At 46.6% G+C, this 21,909-nt stretch overlaps 1 protein-coding gene across 1 annotated transcript in view; it reads right to left on the bottom strand.

Moving 5' to 3' along the window:
• Positions 1-1,464: 1,464 nt before the first annotated feature.
• Positions 1,465-21,909, bottom strand: part of LOC144828409 (fucolectin-4-like) — a 390,135-nt gene continuing 369,690 nt past the window's right edge. The window contains exon 4 of the mRNA XM_078686534.1: positions 1,465-4,601. Coding sequence (XP_078542660.1) covers positions 4,454-4,601 — 148 coding nt within the window. The 3' untranslated portion in view covers positions 1,465-4,453. The remainder of the gene's footprint in view (positions 4,602-21,909) is intronic.

Genomic DNA, 21,909 nt, shown 5'->3' with positions numbered 1-21,909 from the left:
TCAAAGCGCCAGGATACCCTTTGGGTGACAGTTCGCACTATATAAGTATGCTATTCAATACATGCATACATTAAATAAAAAAAGGAGCAGCTAGGAAGGAAATTAGATGGTGATTATAAGAAACACCTTTTTTTGCTTCTTGGATGGCCCACTCATCTGCTGGACTGAGGGTACAGTCTAAGGGCCAGGTTTACAACAAAACAAACAACATATTAGCTTTGGGTGCATTGAGATAGAAGGGCAGTTTGTGCAAACATCTGCTTTAATAAAAGAAAGGTGAGGGTGACTTATTTGAGGAAGCAGGGAGCACCACTAAAGAGCATGAGGAGCTTCACTTAGGAGGAAACAGCAAGTAAAAGTGACAAGAAAAGAGTGAAAGAGTGAGGGCAAAAATCTCCAAGACGCAGGTGGCAAATTCTCTTCCTGGAGGTGGGCACAAATCCTCCTCAGAGGTCATGTCCTTTTCACCAAGCATCCTAACCTGCTGTTTATTCTACCTGATCCAAAAAAACATGAAGACAGGAAAGAACTCAGTATTCATGCTCTTCTGTCTTTCCCTATGCTTCACAGATAGTCAAACTATTTAAAGACATATGGCCCCACTCCATTGTAAGTAGGTCACAACTCACTTTTCTGCATTTTTGCAGAATCATCTACATGTCTGCCTTTGATGCAGATTCATCTGTCCTTATCTTTACAAGAACCTGTGAAAGTGTTGTGTAATGTATATATAAACATCACAAAATACCTAATGCAACTCAGTGTAGAACTTGTTATCTCAATTTCAAGGTCAAACAAAGCAAACTAGTCAAAATAGTGTTTTCTGAATTGCTGTACTTTTACCTTATATGTTTAAAGGAATGCATCTTGAATTAGCATCTTCATGCTTATTTGGTATAGCAAAGATTCCTAAGGTGACATTGCAGATCAGATCTTGGGTAAGATACAGTATAAAAGGATTGCCACTTGACCACTTATCAGGAGAGGACCTCCGCCCCAGATTTTCACAAGCAAAGGTTTATCCCTCCTCTCAGAGATGCTGCCACTGTATGGCCCTTTCTACTGAAAGCTCTTACAAAGCCTGGGAGGAGTTGATGCTGATGCTGAAGGTGTGTTTGCTGCTCTCAAGAAACATAGCTTCCTTGAAACCTGATAATTACAGGATTTTTAGAGGTATGAAGTAGACCCCTGCTCTCTAAGGAAATGTAGCTGTTCTACTCTCCATGCTGTCCTAGTGTAAGGCATTGAAGTCATTTTTTAGGGTGTTAGGCTTTTAGATTATATTTTAATCATGTTAAAAATGTTCATTTTATTTGTATTGTGCACAACTTGCATTTGTGTAGTTTTAATTGTATTCTCTATGGTTATTATAGATATAATGAGCAACAGGGTGCACCTGTTGAAATAAACATGCTTTTTATTTAAAGTGGCTTTAGTGCATCTTCTGTGTGTGTGATTGGAGAGAACAAAAATATTTTCTTTCTGATCATTACGGTTTTCCCTAGATCCCTGTTTAGGGTCTGATAATATATAAAAGCATTGACTTCACTTCAAATATGTATTGGGTGGAGTTCTGATGGCTACAAAAACATGTCAATCACATTCAAGCGTGGTACATTGAAAAATTATTTCTCATTTCACCATTTGGTATGAAAGGAAACCTTGTAGAGCTCAGCTACAGACAGTTTACATACTAAGAAATCTCATACATGTCTGTCTTTCAAAAAAAACAAATCACTCTTTACTAAAAATACATTACACTTACAATAACTTCTCCTAACAAAACTATTTAGTCACATACTTGTTAGTAAATCCTCTCCACGTTCTCTCTCCTCTTCAAACAATTGTTCCTCAAAATGAAGGGCAAAGTAACAAATATATTAATTAACAAGGTAAAGCAATGGTTTTCTATCTGTGTCTTGCTTTCCTATGTGGGCAGGCTTTGGGTGATTGAGTGCTGGAGTAGATATGAGCCTATTCTTTCAGTAGTACTACTGTTATAGATGTAGGTTTAGCTTTTGTGAATCACTGTCTTATTCTTTCATGGGTGTGTTTAAGAATTCAGTGTCCATCCCTTAAACCTGTTTCTTAAATGTATCTGCACCCCACCAATTTAGTGGTATAAATATCATATTTTCCAACCACTAACATTGACATTCCAAGACTCGTGGCAGAGATCCCTAAATAGGAGATAGGAAGGAGGATGCAGAGATCTCCAGCCGGAGGTTAGTGGATCTCTCTTGTGAATATGGTTCGCAATACTATTGTGGTATTACTCCTACAAAATGTCTTTGTGAACAGGCCCTTTACTTTAAAGATACATTCAAATATGGGTCTCCCACTTGTGAAGGGGATCAGAATGCTGGCTTGTTTGACTTAGGTTTATTTATTCAGATAGAATCTGGAACAGAAACATGCCTGTGCTGCACGGCAAGACGTGGCATGACTCGAAGAACAGTAGAGCAAAAATGGTGGTACAAAACAACTAATCAGAAACATCCTGGGGCAGACAATGATAAGGCAGTACCTCAGTGACATGAAGGAGCTGGGGCAGGGTGGCAATGTGGTGTGAATATGTTTTCTCTTATTAATTTTTCAATAGCCTATCAGCCTATCAATAAAGCATGGATATAGCCTTGAGGGGGAAAAGTGATTTCAAGGTCAGAGTATGGTCAATGGATTCACGTGAACAAAACAACAATGTGCCATTTATAAAAGCCCTCTGGAAATGTTGCCAGAAAAAAAAGAAAAATGTAATTTTGTTGTTGCATATAAAGGGGCTAATCGTAGAAACAGGATAGGTTGTTGCAGAGGGTACATGTTTAGAAGATGGATTAGCTGACAAAGTGTTATCTTGAACGTGCCCATTTAGGTGGCATATTTTTCTTCAGGTGACACTTGGTAACTGGAAGCAGGCAAGACATGATAAGATATCATGGAGAGATGATAACATTGTAGGGGAAGATGACCTAGGTAATATATCATGGGTAAGGTAGTGGCAACTCCCTATGTCAAAACAAGGGTGTTTACATATAGGGAGAGCTCACTGAAAATCAAACTGGTTTCCAGTTGCAAACTATGGAAACTCCAAAAGGGTTGGGGTTCTATTGGCTGAGAATAAAATAATTATGTTGCCTTCATAGGTGGCGGCCTGAAGGAACAGCAGATGACAGAGTCAGTGGAGAAAGTGCTATAGGTGGTCAATTCTAGTAGATTGGGTGGTAAAATAGTTGTGATGGTGCTGGATGGTTGCATGCAAGCTCTCTGTTTCCTGATTCTAATGCACCTGTTGGAGAATAATTCACTCATAGCAATGTATTTCTCTTCAGAGTGGATGGGTGGGGAACTTCTAGTGGAATTTACACAATGTTTGAAGTTTTAAGGAGGGTGTTGATCCTGTTAGAGGTCTTTTTGATGAAGGTGATGTGCTGTGTGGTCTTGACTGAACAGTTGCATGCTGCTGGTGCAGAAGCATTTCAGTGTATATTCTTGTGGCATTGTTCAGCACTGTTTGTTCAATTATGACAGTATGGCCCACTTATTCTTGGGGAGCTCTTGGCTGTTTCACATGGCAGATGGTTTTGATTTCTGGTAATAACGTTGGAGTGGGACGCGGGTGTCAGCTGTTGATTGAAGGATTCGCTTGAAATCATTGAAAAGAGTCTAAAGGCTATGGTAATTAGTATTGACATAGGTTTGTGGAGTGCATTTGGAAGTTCCTGAGAGAGCTGTAGTGCAGTTCTGATGGATTTTGCTTTCCTCATTATGGAGACGTGGATCACAGAAGTTCAAAAGCAATGATTCATTGGTCAGTCCAGTCCACCAGGCTTCAAAGACTGCAGGTCTGGTTTGACAGACTGGAGCAGGTGAAGCCTGCAATGTTAACTTCAGTGAGAATTGTGAGATTGACGTGCTGGGTGATTATGTTGTTACGTAGCAGGAAGTTAAAGGGAGTCTTTGACAGACTTAGGACCTGATTTAGATATTGTAAGATGGGCTACTCTGTCACAATGGTGACGGATATCCTGTCCTCCAAAATATAAATCTCATAGGATATAATAGGATTCATATTATGGCATTTCCATCACCGCTGTGAAGACGTAACCCGTCTGCCAAGGTCTAAATCAGGCCCTTAGTTAGGCTGTCCCATTGACAAGTGGTATATGATAGGTGCCTAGGCAACTGTGAGAAGGTTGGACATCTTGATGATGAAGTCGTGGTTTAACCAGTGGTTGAAGCTGAAGTGAAATGCTACAGTGTTGCTGATAGGTGAGAGATGTCAAATTCTATGTGTTCAAAAACTGTTTCTTTAGAAAAATAACTACATGCTACTGTGAATTTTGCATTAAAAGAAAGTGACACATTGATCAAATGTCATCTCCTTGCCCATGGCCGTGCATTGCCAGAAGAATGTCTCACAGCCCACATCTTTCCCCATCAGACTTCAGCGACGTTATTTCCTCAGACCATAGACCTCCACCTCACACAGTGAAAGGACTTCCTTCCGATCTGGGATGATGATACTGATATACCGACCCACCTTCCCACGGCAGCAGAACTCGGCAGGATCGTACACAGAGCTCCTACCAAAGATGCCACAGCTAGGGAAGAAGAGGGAAGATGTTTCAATTAATTGGGTGTACTTTCATCCAGAAAAAGTGTTATCTTTCAACTGGATTTACATCTATACAATAGAAAAATGTAGACTGCCTAAAGAAATATTGGTTAAATAGATTGGCTCCAATCAAACATTCTCTTCTGCACCACAGACCTTCTTTTTGTAAATGGAAACCCTTTACCCACGCCAGCTTTGTCAGTCTAGACCTTTTTTCTTTCTGTTCCCTCCCCGCTCCCGCCTCCCAGCTGCTCCGCCCACCCGCGCACTTGGCCTTATATGGCGACCGTGCGACGCAGGTCAGTGTGACCTAGTTCTAGGACACCCCCGTGCCGCACGGCCACCAGCTGCTGCGTGTGCCCCCCGCCTGTACTGCCTCGCTACCCGGCTGCCGCATCGTGACCACGCCCCCTTCATCTCGCAGCGTGGTCCGCTCTCGCCGCCTCTCTCCCTGTGCCCCTGGTGTATATTTTGTTTAAATTTCATTCTAAAAGTGCTGTATCTGTCCTTGTTGACTGCCCGTTTACTGTCTGTATTTGGTATTGTATTTTGTCCATTACTGTTTCCTTCCCGCTGTTTCGCCCGTTTTGCCGCCTGTAACCGCCCTCTGTCTTCCCTCCCCGCTTCCCGCCACCACCGCTGACCCCGCCCCTTTTTTCTTTCTGTTCCCTCCCCGCTCCCGCCTCCCAGCTGCTCCGCCCACCCGCGCACTTGGCCTTATATGGCGACCGTGCGAACACGCAGCGGTCACGCGCAGTGGGCGCGCCGATTGTGCGCCGAAGGCGCGCCAAAGGTAAGCCCGTCTGCGCCCGTCCGCGCCTGGACCGCGCCCAGTGCCAGGACCCCTGGCCCCCACCGACGGAAGCCGACCCGACGAACCTACAATGCCACCGATCTCATCGCACTCAACACCGGCCGCATCCCAGGATGTCACCAAGCCGCCCCGAAGCACACCCACGGACCCTTCAGCTGCCACGCCTGCAAGTTCACCTGCATCCGGACCTACCCTGCACCACCACCCGCCAAGCCGAACACCAGCAGCAACCACCTCAAGAGCATCCTGCTCAACACCCGCTCCGTACACAGACACGCCGTCGAACTCTGGAACCTCCTCGACACCACAGCCCCTGACGTCGCCTTCCTCACAGAGACCTGGATGAACGCCTCCTCTGCGCCCGACATCGCCATTGCCATCCCAGAAGGCTACACGATCACACGGAGGGACCGCACCACCAACCAGACGGGAGGAGGCATCGCCATCATCCACAGAGACACCATCCGCATCTCGACCAACACCGACGACACCCTAACCACCGCCGAACACCTGCACTTCCAGATCCACACGGACCCCAGAACCACCCTCAGAGGCACCCTGATCTACCGACCCCCGGGACCACGCACACGATTCAGCGAGGACATCGCCGACTTCATCAGCCCGCATGCCCTCCCCTCCGCCAACTACATCCTCCTGGGGGACCTTAACTTCCACCTGGAGAACAACAGCGACCGCAACACCATCACCCTGCTCGACAACCTCGCTAACCTCGGACTCAAGCAGCTGGTGACCACCCCCACCCACCTCGCCGGACACACACTCGACGCCGTCTTCTCATCCAGCAAAGACATCGCCTTCAGCCACGCAACAGGACTCCACTGGACGGACCACAGCTGCATCCACTTCACCTTCAAAAGAACGACGATCCACCACCACCAGCAACAGGTTGCCCGAAGAAGCTGGAACAAGATCACAGCCGACCAGCTCACCGCCTCCCTGAGCCAGAACCCTCCCGCCGGCTCAACGAACCCCAGCCAGGCCGCCGACAACCTCACTAAGTGGATCAGCAACTGCGCGGACGAACTCGCCCCTCTGAGGACCCTGCCCAGCAGACCCTGCAGCAGAAAAACCCCATGGTTCACCGACGAACTGAAGAGCTCCAAGAAGAACTGCCGAGCCCTCGAGAAAGTGTGGAGAAGGGAACCAACAATGGACAACATGGCTACCCTCAAGCTCGCCACCCGGAAACACCACCAACTGATCCGCACCACCAAGAAAAATACATACAAGGACCGGCTCGACAACAACGCACACAACTGCAAGGAACTCTTCAGCATCGTAAAAGAGCTCTCCAACCCCAACGCCGGAAACAACGACATCACCCCGTCGCAAGACCTCTGCAACTCCCTCGCCTCCTTCTTCCACAACAAGATCGCGGACATACACAACAGCTTCAGCATCCAACCGACGCACGCCACGACCACAGCAACGCCACCCACCACCACTCTCCGCGCCTGGACTACGATCAGCACCGAAGACACCATCCGCACAATGAACTCCATCCACTCCGGATCCCCAACCGACCCCTGCCCTCACCACGTCTTCAACAAGGCCGACGTGGTCATCGCACCCCACCTGCGGGACATTATCAACACCTCCTTCGACACCGCCACCTTCCCGGAGAGCTGGAAGCACGCAGAACTCAGCGCTCTACTCAAGAAACCTACAGCGGACCCCACCGAACTCAAGAACTACCGTCCCATCTCGCTCCTCCCGTTCCCGGCCAAAGTCATCGAAAAGACCGTCAACAAACAGCTGGCTGCCTTCCTCGAGACGAATGGATCCCTCGACCCCTCACAGTCTGGCTTCCGAGCCAACCACAGCACCGAGACCACCCTCATCGCTGCCACCGATGACATCCGAACCCTGATGGACAACGGAGAAACAGCGGCCCTCATCCTCCTAGACCTCTCCGCGGCATTCGACACTGTCTGCCACTGCACCCTAGTGCAGCGCCTCGGCAACATCGGAATCCAGGAGAAGGCACTGGAATGGATCACCTCCTTCCTCGACGGAAGAACACAGAGAGTCCGCCTACCACCGTACAAGTCAGAGGCCACCAAAGTCATCTGCGGCGTCCCCCAAGGATCCTCGCTGAGTCCCACCCTCTTCAACGTCTACATGAGCCCCCTCGCGGCCATCGCACGCAAACACAACCTCAACATAATCTCCTACGCTGACGACACCCAGCTGATCCTCTCCCTGACCAACGACCCCGCCGCCGCCAGAACCAACCTGCACGAAGGGATGAGAGATGTAGCCGAGTGGATGACAACCAGCCGCCTGAAACTGAACGCAGACAAGACGGAGGTCCTCATCCTGGGCTCCTCGCCCTCCGCCTGGGACGACTCCTGGTGGCCCCCCGCCCTGGGCTCCGCACACAAACCGACGGACCACGCACGCAACCTGGGCTTCATCCTGGACTCCTCCCTCTCCATGACCAGACAAGTCAACGCCGTCTCCTCATCATGCTTCAACATCCTACGCATGCTAAGGAAGATCTTCTGGTGGATCCCCACCGAGACCAGGAAGACCGTCACCCAGGCCCTCGTCACCAGCCGACTGGACTACGGCAACGCTCTCTACGCCGGAACCACCGCCAAGCTCCAGAAGAGACTCCAGCGGATCCAGAACGCCTCAGCCAGACTCATCCTCGACCTCCCACGAAACAGCCACATCTCCGGACATCTGAGAGACCTGCACTGGCTCCCCGTCAAGAAAAGAATCACCTTCCGTCTCCTCACCCACGCACACAAAGCCCTACACGACCAAGGCCCGAGCTACCTCAACAACCGAATCAACTTCTACGCTCCCAAGCGCCACCTCAGATCAACCAGCCACGCCCTCGCCGCCGTCCCCCGCATCCGAAGAGCAACAACAGGAGGAAGGTCCTTCTCCTACCTGGCCGCCAAGACCTGGAACTCCCTCCCGACTGACCTGCGCCTGACCGAAGACCACCTCGCCTTCAGGAAGAAGCTCAAGACCTGGCTGTTTGAGCAGTAACGGCACCCCCCCTCCTAGCGCCTTGAGACCCTACGGGTGAGTAGTGCGCTCTATAAATGTCTTGATTGATTGATTGATTTATATCACAAATAGTGCTTTAATCATGCAGGGGGTACTTCCACCTTTTCTTTCATGACAAGAGTTGCAGGTCAACACCAGGTCCACCAGCTGCCATTTCCATTATCCCTGCAGAAATCAAGATCTACCAGGAAATGTAAATGACACAGGAAGATGCACATATCAAATCTGTCACTTCCAAGAATTAAAAAACACAGAACAAGGTGCAATTTAGACACAAATCGGGATATGCACAATGAAGTGGCGTAGCCCCCTGGGCTTAACAACATGCTCCGCCACTTTGGAAATGCAAGGCTCCACCATATTTACAAGAATGTGGGGCAGCCTTGCGCTCCCCCCTGCGATGGCTCTAAGTTTAACAACTTAGCAACAACGCAGGCACCCTTGCGACAGAGTGCAAGGGTGTCTGTGTGCAGGGGAGGATTGGTTATGTGTAGGAAAGTGTCCCTTCCTGCACATGACCAATCCTAAAATGCCATTTTGTAACTTTCATGTGTGCTGCGTAAAGCAAAAATGAGGAGAAATTATACATTTTTTCTCATTTCGCAAATTAAACACCTGGATTTTCCTGGCTTTAATTTTACCGCTCCCTCCTCTGTACGGCACCCTTGTATATAGGGGACAGCATCAAATACAATGGGTGTTGCGTTGGAACACCCACCAAAACACCCACTGCATGCCCCTTTTACACTAAACATAGCGTGAACGGGTGCCTTATGTACAAGGCAACATTAACCCATGTTAAGTGGCTTAACCCTGCCTTGTACATAAGGCAAGGCTCCAATCGCTGGAGGAACGTCACAAAAAGTGACGTTCCCGCGGCGATAGGGGCTTGGACATATGCACATATAATAGGAGTCAAGAGGGAAAGACAGAACTAGGTCGCCCTCCACCCAGTAGGTCAACAAAACCAAATGACCTAGTTCTTTAAGCAATTTACATCCAGATCTGTGAACACATTTGGATTGTCAAATGATCACTCCAGCCACACCTCTAACTCTAGAGATTGTTACCGTGTCCCAGTCTATTGCCATAATAAAAGGTAGCCATACAGTGCTGAGAAGACGCCGAACGACTATTCTCCACTGATAAAAGTACCGAAGGGAGAAAGAATCACACTCACCGCCGGGGGTTGTGATTTGATATTAAAAAGGTGTTTCTCTTGAATGGTATGAGAGAAAAACTGGCCAACAGGCACTCAAAGCGCAGTGTTCTTGGCAGTGGCAGCTCATTATTTTGCCCTGAAGAAATTGCCTGTTAAAGACCAAGGCAATGAAACATGTCGGCTGTAAGCAGAGTGTGAATCAATAGGTAGTATTCACATCTCTCCTTTTTATGTATATGTGTTTACTGTTTGCAACAAGAGAATGCGAGTCAAAGTTTTTTGTGGCTTGCTTGCACAGTAACTTTTTCGTTATATGTTGAATGTTGTTAGTCCTTGTCACATATAAGTTTTGTGTACACTGCACCATTCACTGTCTCCTTTCCTTTGGGTCTCGGACACGTTTACGTTAAGCTAGGTGGCACCGATGATGAGAACAGGGCCATCCTGGTGAGTACCAACCAGGGGTCCCATTGGTGGTGCGCCCGTGAGGTGCCATCTAGCTATTCACATATTTTTTCAATTGTTGTCCTTCTGGTGAATGTTCGTCCTGTGCTGTTTCGTAATGTGTTGATCAGAGTATGGCTACCTTTTATTATGGCAATAGACTGGGACACGGTAACAATCTCTAGAGTTAGAGGTGTGGCTGGAGTGATCATTTGACAATCCAAATGTGTTCACAGATCTGGATGTAAATTGCTTAAAGAACTAGGTCATTTGGTTTTGTTGGCTTGGACATATGCCCCAAAGTGTGGGAATGAAATTTAAAAAACATAGCTCCACAATACATGAACTATTTTCCTCTTTAGAGAAGGGTGGTAATGGGTTAATTCAAAATCTTTGGTACTCTTGTGTCGGCTCACCCTTCTTTTCTGTTATCTTATTTTAAGGCCATGTAAAATACACAGTTTCCTGGGTCAGTTTAGCCACTGGCGCTGTCAGTCTCGTATGGAACCTTACCTGGAGGAAATGGCATCAGAGGTTCTGTGCTACCCAGCACCTGTTCCACAAGGAACTACCATTAAAATCATGGTGGACTACAGCGAAAAAAGTCCACAAATGTCTCCTCTATATTATGAGACATTTTCACCCACATGGGAGATATGAATTATGTTTTAGCTATGCTTTTGGGAACTGTCGTTGTAAAAACATATTTTTCCAATTAAAGCCTATCCCACACAAGAAGTAGGCGCTCTAAAAGGATTAAAAGGGCTGCCAACCACTATGGCAGCAAACTATAAATGTAGCAGGTGGTTATGACAGGGGCGGTGAAACCTAAACCATACTGTGTCCAGACTCCAAACATCATTTGAAGCCCTCAGGCTTTAAATAGAGTAGTATTCTGTGCTTTCAAGCTCTGAATTGCAATATTCATGTGCCCTCATTGTCTTGTTGATGGTCTGCATAAGTCCCTGCTTCCAAATTATGCTCCTTCCTCAATACCAGTCCTACTGCTTTTACCAGCCTTCGTGTATTCCACAAATCACCATAAAGGGCACAATATTACAGTTAAACTGCTTCACAGCACCATAGAAACAAAAATCAGGATCCAGTAAAAAAAATGCAGTGTACCATTTTAAAGTAATACTCCACAAACACCAAAGCATTGTATTTATAATAGACAAAACCTAGAATTGTATTAGGAAATCCATCTAACTTTTTCCTATAGTCTTTTTGGTAAGGGCGCAGACTGTAGTGGACATGACCTAGTCTGAGATTGTTGGGCATTTCTGCAGTAAATAATACATCTCTTAACTCTTTCTTCCAATTTGTGGGTGCCACTAGTAGTCCACACAACCATTTTATTTGCAAGGATCACACCAAATATTTTTCATGGAATGAAGCCAGAATCCAAATACACAAATCTTCAAATTTGTCACACATTTTCTTCCAGTGGACCTACAAATCCTTCGTCAAGAAATCCATGAAGCTAGACTACTCAAATTGATTCTTCAGTGCCAAATGCCCTTCCATTAAACTACATAATTAAGCAGGTGATGGCCCTAGAACCTTGGAACTAACCTATCAACTGTCCTCCAACCCCTCAAGGCTGTTTTAGGCACAGCGTTAGTGCATTGAGGCTCCCAGCTTGCTGTTCTCTCCATTTATCTCACCCTTTTCCTCTCTCTTCACTGTTTTCACCCTCTCCTGACAATTGTGTCATCTCTCTCTTGCCAAGTGTCTTTTCACCCAATTTTACCCATCTTTGCTTTTTACCACTTTTTCTGTACCTGTTTTGTCTCTCTCACACATCTCCTATTAAGAGTCGTTTTACTGTATTTAACCCATCAGGATTTCTCAATACTTTGCCTATGCCAGTTTTGTCTTTCTCAAATCTCCTGTCAAGTGTCTTTTGCCTGCATGTTCACCCTTCTTTTTTTTCTGCCTTTTGCCTATTAGTGTGTCCTTGTTTTTGGCCTTAATCTAATTTTCATACCTTTTCACCTGTTTTCTCTACCTGTTGTGTCCTTGTCTTTTGCCTAGCACCATGCCTCAGTTCTAACTGCTCATGCCCTTTCTGCAATCCCCCTCCCTCCCATTTTCTCCTTACCTGCTACATGTGCCATTTCCCAGCTCTCACCCACACCACTTCCAGCCCCAGCCACCACCACCTGTTCTCTTCCCCATCCCAGTATCTACTTATGTGCAGCAGCAGTGCTGACCTTTAGCCTACTTACCACTGACATGCCAAAGGTGCAGCAAAGGCTAGCCCGTTTGTGCAACGTCTGTGCCTACTGATCAGCACCCTCAACCCCCAACCCATCACTAACCATCTGTGCTCCTCCACTCACTGAACACCGACTAAACTCACATCACTACTGCTGCACCACACCTCACTTCATGGAAGGAGCCTGCACCTGCACATCCTGCCACTTCACCAGCACTGCAACACTCATGACTCTGACACCCACCACAACCACATGATTATTCTCAAACCCCTACCTGCACACAAAGGGCACCTACAGCACACCCCTTGATACCATGCTCAACACCCAATCCCTCAACATATTGCAACAGATGTAAATGTAAAATGTAAATGTACAGGAATTTATATAGCACAAATCACCGAGCGGTTTCTAAGCGCTTGCTTAGGGAACCCTTCCTGGTATTCCCCTGTGAGATAACCCCGGCAGGGTATCCGCAAGGTGAAAGCCAGGCATCCCGCCGCGAGGGGCCGTTGTGGAGATTAAGCAAGCTATTGCCCAGAGTCGCAGAGTGTGAACCCGTGAATTGAGTAGGCACCAGAGCGAGAATTGTCGAGTCCATGGACATTTTAGGACTCAAGACCCCGCCGAGCCGGGAATTGAACCCTGGTCCCGGGCTGACCTCTGCTTCCAGGTCTGCCTCCTCTAACCAGTGAGCCACACTATATGGACCTATTGATCAACTTCCCCCCAAATCTCCCTTTCTTCAGCAAAACATGGCTGACCACAGCATCAACACCAGACATTGCGTCAGCCATTCACACTGGCTCCAAGATAATTAGCAGGACCACTGTCACAAACCTGGAGGAGGAATCACCATCATTATAAAGGACAACATCAGCTGCAGCACCAACTCCGAAAATGGAAACATCTGCATATAACACCTCAATTCCAAACTACACGTCACAGCCAACTTCACTATAAGCAGAACTCTGATCTACTGTCCTCCCACTCGTCATCAACTCCAGCATCTACATCCTTGTAAGAGACATGAACTTCCACCCAGAACACTTGAACAACCCCAACTTTGCCGCCCTCACCAAAAGCTTTGGAAACTCAGCATTTGTCTGCCCCTCTCATGTCAAATGGCACATCTTAGACACGGTCTGCACCTCATTCAATATTTCTCTTGGTCAGTGCACCCACTCCCATCACCTGGATGGATTACATTAGTGTCAGCTTCTCAATGAAACTTTCCCCGGCACAGAAGAACCTCCATTATCCACCTGATCCCCCACACTACAAAAAACAACGGAAAAACACAGACCACCTATCAAGTGACATCAGCAACTTCAATAACTGGTTCCCCTCCTGCTCTGATACCAGGCACCTTGGGAAAGTACTCTCAAACTCAAGGTGGGGAGAAAGAGCAAAATGTTTTTATGAGGTCCAAAACCCAAGCTCCTCCCTATGGGTAGTTGAATAGGTGCATGTAGCGGGGTGGTAAATGATTGACCAAAGCGAAAAGGTCTAATGAAGTGCAGTGTAGGTGGGGCATCGCCCATGTCACATATTCACCCATTCAGCAGGACAAAGTCATACATCCCATTTGTGTAACAACGGTGAAGGCTCTAGTTGGTTGTTATCGCTGGTAACACTTAGTATGTATGGTTTATTTCTGAACGGAACGTGAACTTTGGTGGTGTTTACGCCGTGTGTGCACGCCTTGCACTTACTGCATTTTTTGAAACCTTTTTGGGAATTAAGCCAATTTTTTGTCTTTTTTAGTATTGGTGCATTGCAGACGAGTTCATTCCTCATAGACGTGGCCTTTCTGAATGTGATCAAAGGATTTTTGCCCACTGTTTCACCTATGCTTTGGTCCCCCCGGACTAACGGCCAGTGCCTTCTCAGGATTTTTCGGAGATTATTATGGTTCTGTTATACCCAGTTATTAATCTCGGGGGAGTTCTCTTGCTGTGGTCCGTATCTTTCACCACACTTTTGGGGAAAATCAGATCTTTCCTGTTTTTAACACTACATTTGGCTTCTGCCCTCTGGCATGTGTTCTCTGTGTACCCCCTCTTCCTGAGTCTATTGAATAAATCTTGTTTGGCACTAGTGAGTCCTTCAGGGGTGCTACAGTTCCATGTCATTCTCAGGCACTCAGCGTAGGGGATTGACTGTTTCAATGGTGTAGGGTGAAAACTGTGTGCATGAAGAAGGGCATTCCCTGCAGTGGGTTTCCTAAATGTGCGTGTCTGTATCTTATTATTCTGCACATATAATTCAAGATCAAGAAATTGGATATTTACAGTGCTGGTGTTACAAGTGAATTTCAAGTTGAGCATGTTTTCATTCAAAGCTAGTGCAAAATTTTCTGCATCTTTGTCACTGCCACGCCATAGGATGAAAATGTCATCGATGTATCTTTTGTACATCATTACATTGTTTTGCATCGTGTCAAAGTGCTGGACTTTCAGTACCTGCTCCTCCCACCAGCCCATATGCAAATTCGCATAGCTGGGGGAGAAGCAAGTTCCCATGGCCGATCCCTGAAGCTGTTTATAGTGCAATCTGTCAAAAATGAACGTATTATTTGTCAAACACCACTCTGCCATTTCCAACAACATTTTCGTGTGGTTAAATAGTTCAATAGGTCTTTTTCCTAGATAGTGTTCCATAGCTTTCTGACCATCCCGGTGTCTGATACTGGTGTACAGAGATTGGACATCTAATGTCATAAATAGGTAATTATCTTGCCATTCGATGTCGAAAATCTTTGACAGAAAATCCCCCGTGTCTTTGATATAGGCCGGGAGTTTTTTGACCTCAGGTTGCAGGAAAGCGTCAATGTAGATACTAGTTTTTTCAAATAGGCTGCCAATTGCTGATATTATTGGCCTTCCGGGTGGTGTTTCTTCATTTTTGTGCACCTTTGGTATAAGATATAATTGTGGTATCACTGGGTAGTCATTCTTTAGGTAGTTAAATTAATCTTTACTGATGAGGCCCATTCCTTTCCATCTATATAACTCATTGTGATATTTTTCTTGAATGCCCACATTGTGGGTTGGGCTTATCCTCATGTAACATTCCTTATCTTGGAGTTGGATGCAGGCTTCTTTGTTGTACATATATATATATACATTGCGCAGAGAACGTTACCGCCTTTGAAGATAATGTGGATACTTTTAAAGGTTGTTAGTTTTTCCTTTTTTTTGCAGATTTTCTGGAGTCTAGAACATCATCCCTGCACAATACAAAAGAGCCCATACTAGGTAAGTGAAAAATGAGGAGCCGGTGTTCAGAAACCTGACGAGGAACTTCAGGACACCTTCAGGACACTTCAGAACCTGTTTTCTATCAGGTTTGTGACCTGGTAGCAAACAGAAAGGTGAAGGGTATGGCGGAAGAAGCGTGCATCAATTAGAAGGCTAAGCACTAGTGCTGTTATTATTTTAATAGTTTTAACATTTTTTCAGTATTAGTAAAATTCAGTGAGATTTTAAACATTCCTTTGTTTATTGATAGAATATTGTAACAATTTTGATTAATTGAACAATAAAGCTTTCATTCATTAATTCACTTTTCCGCCCATGCTAGCCGACTTTATTCAGGGTTTACTCTGCCCTGTATACAAATGCAATTGGGAGCCGAGCAGTCCAGTCTGGTTAATTGTTGCTTCAAAATCACTCATAGTTTGGTTGAGATAATCTAGCCTCTCCTTTAGGCGGATGCAGATTGCTATTACTTCAAGCGGAATTCAATTGTGTGTATTTGAAGCCAATGTTTTTATGATTAAGCAAGCCTGTTCCTTGTGCTGTTCCATAAAATCAGGGACTAGTCTTTTTTATCACTTCATCATGCTGGAGAATAAAGGGTTGATTTTGCACTATGAGACCACGAGAAGCTGTGCTCACTCACAGATATTCAGTCATCATTATGCCATGTATCATGTTTTAACCTGAGTCAATTCAATTCAATTAAGTTTATTAAAGTTTTAGAACTCCAACGAGGTCCACTTAAAAGAATACATACAAATTAATACATAAAATACAATAAAATCATGTGAAAATACAGAATGACAAGGCAGTCCGAATACATCTTTTTCAACGTATAGCAGTTTCAAGGGATTAAGTTTAGAATTTAGCAGCCAAAAATGAGGAAACAGGGCATATCCTGAGTTGTGCAAGTAGCAATTAGAAAGCAGCTGGGACAACATAGAGCACCTTCATGGGTCAAAGTTTGGAATTAGCAACCAGCAATAAGAGAACAGGGCAAATCCTGAATTGTGCATATAACAAGTTGAGAGCAACCGGATCTTGTGCAAATTTACAATTTAAGGTTAACAATTAGTGATGCAAAAACCCTTTAGAATAGAAGAGAAAACAATGCGAAATACATTTGTAATTAAGAGGGGAAAAACGACTACAAAGAGGGTCAATGATTCAGAAATTATATCCCACTTGGAAAATATACAATTAATTTTACGCACACTGCTTCATTTTTGGGAATACAAAGAAAGTTGCGAGCTGAGGCTCCATCCTTAATACCATTTTGTAAAAACATCGGCCTAAGCCGGCGACGACGACGAAATGCCACTTCGGGACAAACAAACAAAACATGATCCAAGTTCTGGATGCTCAATTCACAAAAATTAAAAAAAAATCCACTTTTCGAATTCTGAGACCAGTGTGCCATCAAATCATTTACAGAAGGAGATTTAATCTAAATAAGGAGAACCAGCGTCTTGTTCCATGATCTAAGTTCCAAGTTAAATATTTCTGGGGAAGTTTCAGGGACTTGGTCCTTGCTATTATCTTTAGTCTCTCTTTAGTATTACAGAACTCAATATCTCTATTAAAGCGGATCTTACCACTTAAGTTTTTTATGATGGATTTAAATTCTAATAGCGGGAGGGAAATCAAAGATTCTTCCTGAACACAAAAATGTTTTAGGGTCAGAGAGAAATCTCGATATAATGAGTATTTCTCCCCCTACCACAGAAAATTTCCTTACACATGAAAACTCTTAGTGAATAAAATTCACTATTTTTTAACTGGTATCCCCAACATAAAATTCTGGAAATGCCTTGAATACTGGTGCTTATCAGTCCAAATTCCAATCTAATAGCAGCTGAAGAAACTAGTGTATTAAAGTTACACAATTTTCATAAAATCTGGCCTTCTATCTTCTCTAAAAAACTCCATTCCTTTACCAGGATTGATTCAAAAGCATAGAGTAAGGTTGATGGAATTTTTGCTTTTACCACCATCAGTAGATGTAAAAAATGCCTTCTACCCATTGTATTATAAAAAATGCGCAGACCAGTAGCGTGGGACATAGCTTTACTGGAGCTGTGTTCAATATGAAGTATATTCTTCGTATTGCTTGCGATTATTTTCTTTAGATATGAATATGAATAAACCACCTTCAACTTTTCAAGACCATTATGCCAATTAAATTTGCTTAATATTCTACTTCTGCCACTTTTCATGATTAAAATGTTACTTTTGGAAACATTGATCTTCAAAAAATGAGCCGTTGTATAATTCTGTAGTGATGACAACTTTTTGTTTAGCCCTATAGGGGTAAGATTCATCACTACTATATCTTCTGCATAAAGGAGACATGCGAAAGGACGGCTACCTATCTTTGGAGCATCGCCCTCTCACTGAGAAAGACAGACGGGTAAATCTGCTAAATATAAGGAAAATAGTAGTGGGGCAAATAAACAGCCTTGTTTCAGACCATTTTCTATTGGAATTACAGATGTTAATCCTTGATTTCCTCCCATTAGTACCCGACACGAGGTTTGAGAATGTAATGCGATAATTAAGGACAACAGGGGAGCAGGCAATGCCATATTTTGTAGTTTCCTACAAAGAAGCAGCCGATCTACCTTATCAATCAATCAAGGTATTTGTATAGCGCGCTACTCACCCGGAGGGTCTCAAGGCGCTTGGGGAGGGGGGGTCCGCTACTGCTCGAACAGCCAGGTCTTGAGTTGCTTCCTGAAGGCGAGGTGGTCTTGGGTCAGGCGGAGGTGGGTGGGGAGGGAGTTCCACGTCTTGGCGGCCAGGTAGGAGAAGGATCTTCCTCCCGTTGTGGCTCTTCGGATGCGGGGGACGGCGGCGAGGGCGTGGTTGGTCGATCGAAGCTGGCGGGTGGGAGTGTAGAAGTTGAGGCGGTTGTTGAGGTATCTTGGGCCTTGGTTGTGGAGAGCTTTGTGTGCGTGGGAGAGGAGTCGGAACATGATTCTCTTGTTGACGGGGAGCCAGTGCAGGTTTCTTAGGTGTGCGGAGATATGGCTGTGTCGGGGGATGTCCAGGATGAGGCGTGCTGAGGCGTTCTGGATCCGCCGGAGTCTTTTCTGGAGTTTTGCAGTGGTTCCGGCGTAGAGCGAGTTGCCGTAGTCCAGTCGGCTGGTGAAGAGGGCCTGGGTGACCGTCTTCTTGGTTTCGGTGGGGATCCACCGGAAGATCTTCTGTAGCATGCGTAGGATGTTGAAGCATGACGAGGAGACGGCGTTGACTTGTTTGGTCATCGTGAGGGAGGAGTCCAGGATGAAGCCCAGGTTACGTGCGTGGTCCGTTGGTTTGGGTGCGCTGCCCAGGGCAGGGGGCCACCAGGAGTCGTCCCAGGTGGAGGGCGACGATCCCAGGATGAGGACTTCCGTCTTATCCGAGTTCAGTTTCAAACGGCTGTTCATCATCCACTCGGCTACGTCTTTCATCCCTTCGTGTAGGTTGGCTCTGGCGGTGGCGGGGTCGTTGGTGAGAGAGAGGATCAGCTGGGTGTCGTCGGCGTAGGAGATGATGTTGAAGTTATGCTGGTGTGCGATGGCCGCGAGGGGGCTCATGTAGACGTTGAAGAGGGTGGGGCTGAGCGAGGAGCCTTGAGGAACGCCGGAGATGACTTCGGTGGCTTCTGATCTGAACGGGGGGAGGCGGACTCTCTGTGTCCTTCCGGCGAGGAAGGAGATGATCCATTCTAGTGCCTTCTCTTGGATTCCGACGTTGCTGAGGCGCTGCACTAGGGTGCGGTGACAGACGGTGTCGAACGCCGCGGAGAGGTCCAGGAGGATGAGGGCCGCTGTTTCCCAGTTGTCGAGCAGGGCTCTGATGTCGTCAGTGGCTGCGATGAGGGCGGTCTCGGTACTGTGGTTGGCCCGGAAGCCGGACTGCGAGAGGTCGAGGGATCCATTCATCTCGAGGAAGGCGGCCAGCTGTCTGTTGACGGTCTTCTCGATGACTTTGGCAGGAAACAGGAGGAGCGAGATGGGGCGGTAGTTTTTGAGGTCGGTGGGGTCGGCTGATGGTTTCTTCAGGAGGGCACTGAGTGCTGCATTCTTCCAGCTCTCCGGGAAGGTTGCGGTGTCGAAGGAGGCGTTGATGATGTCCCGTAGATGGGGAGCGATGATGGAGTCGGCCTTGTTGAAGACGTGGGGAGGGCAGGGGTCGGTTGGAGATCCGGAGTGGATGGAGTTCATCGTGCGTATGGTTTCTTTGGTGTTGATCGGGGTCCAGGCGCGGAGGGTGGTGGTGAGGGGTGCTGGTGCGGTCATAGGGTGCATTGGCTGTGTGCTGAAGCTGTTGTGTATGTCTGCGATCTTGTTGTGGAAGTACGAGGTGAGTGAGTTGCAGAGGTCCTGCGATGGGGTGATGTCGTTGTTTCCGGCGCTGGGGTTGGAGAGCTCTTTGACGATGTTGAAGAGTTCCTTGCTGTTGTGGGTGTTGTTGTCCAGTCGTTCCTTGAAAGCTGTTTTCTTGGTGGTGTGGATCAGTTGGTGGTGTTTCCGAGTGGCGAGCTTGAGGGTGGTCATGTTGTCTGGCCTCTGCGCCAGGCTCTCTCGAGGGCTCGGCAGTTCTTCTTTGAGCTCTTGAGTTTGTCGGTGAACCAGGGTGCTTTCTTACTGCCGGGTCTGCGGGGCGGGGTCCTCAGTGGGGCGAGGTCGTCTGCGCATTTGCTGATCCACCTCGTGAGGTTGTTGGCGGCATGACTGGGGTTCGCTGAGCTGGCGGGAGCGTCCTGGCTCAGGGATGCGGCGAGCTGGTCGGCTGTGATCTTGTTCCAGCTTCTGCGTGCAATCTGTTGCTGGTGGTGGTGGATCGTGTTCTTTCTGAAGCTGAAGTGGACGCAGCGGTGGTCCGTCCAGTGGAGTCCGGTGGAGTGGCTGAAGGAGATGTCCTTGCTGGAGGAGAAGACGGGGTCAAGCGTGTGGCCGGCGTAGTGGGTGGGGGTGGTCACCAGCTGCTTGAGTCCGAGGTTGGCGAGGTTGTCCAGCAGGGTGGTGGTGTTGCAGTCGTTGTTGTTCTCCAGGTGGAAGTTGAGGTCCCCGAGGAGGATGTAGTCAGCGGAGGGGAGGGCATGCGGGCTGATGAAGTCGGCGATGTCTTCGCTGAATTGTGTGCGTGGTCCTGGGGTCTGTAGATGAGGGTGCCTCTGAGGGTGGTCTTGGGGTCGGTGTGGATCTGGAAGTGCAGGTGCTCGGTGGCTGTGAGGGTGTCGTCGGTGTTGGTCGTGATGCGGATGGTGTTCTTGTGGATGATGGTGATGCCTCCTCCAGTATGATTGACGCGGTCCCTCCGGGTGATCTTGTATCCGTTCGGGATGGCGATGACGATGTCGGGCGCTGAGGAGGCGTTCATCCAGGTTTCTGTGAGGAAGGCGACGTCTGGTGATGTTGTGTCGAGCAGGTTCCAGAGCTCCACGGCGTGTCTTATCAAAGGCAGTAGAAAAATATATGAAGGCCATGTAAACATTTGATCTGCGAGATAGGGTATATTTCTTCTCTATTCATTTCAACATGGTAATATTATCTAGAGTGGAATGAATTTTCCTAAAACCTGCTTGTTCTATAGGGAGGATCTTATTCTCCATGACCCATTCTGTGAGATGATCAAGAATACTGCGTGTAAATATTTTTCCCACTGCATCTAATAAAGCAATTTGCTTGTAATTACCCAGAGAAGTTCTAGAGCCCTTTTTGTGTAGGGGGATTAAAATACTTCCAGACCACATCTGTAGTGTCTTCCCGTGAGAATAACAAAAGTTAAACAGAGGGACTAAAAACGTAGGCCTCAGAAGTTGTGGTAAATAAAATAATTACCCTGGCATAATTTCTAGGCATTAACAATTAGCATGTATCAAATGAGAGGCAGAGAGTCCGTGGTGTCCAAGTTAAAAGGGCTTTATTCCAATAACTCGAGTTAAGGGAGAATCTGTTCCATCACCACTGAGGTTCAGGAAGGGTCTTCTAACATTTAATAACAAATGAACAACATATATACATTTTGTCTTGTACATAGGGCGTAGGAAGGAACGCAGAGCAGAGAAAGAAACAGATAAGAGCATGTGGGCGTACATGTGGGTGTACACTTTATGAGTCATAGGTAGGTGATAGGTAGGTGTCATAGGTGGGTGGTACACAGAGGAGGAGTTTGCATGACCAGCTGGAACTTTACCCTACTTGTGTGCAACTTGGTCATGACATGCAATTGACGTGTAACTGGGAGGAGAGCTGACTTTAAGTCTAGTAGAGAAGCCTTCAGTGTCAGGGCGACCAGCACATCTGGTACTATCTGATATCTTGATATCGGGGATGTATTATCTGAAGCAAAGGTTA

The sequence above is a fragment of the Lissotriton helveticus genome, chromosome 4_1, assembly GCF_964261635.1.
Source record: "Lissotriton helveticus chromosome 4_1, aLisHel1.1, whole genome shotgun sequence".
Taxonomy (NCBI): domain Eukaryota; kingdom Metazoa; phylum Chordata; class Amphibia; order Caudata; family Salamandridae; genus Lissotriton; species Lissotriton helveticus.
Note: the sequence above shows the minus strand (reverse complement) of the source record. Positions and strands in the feature narration are given on the sequence as shown.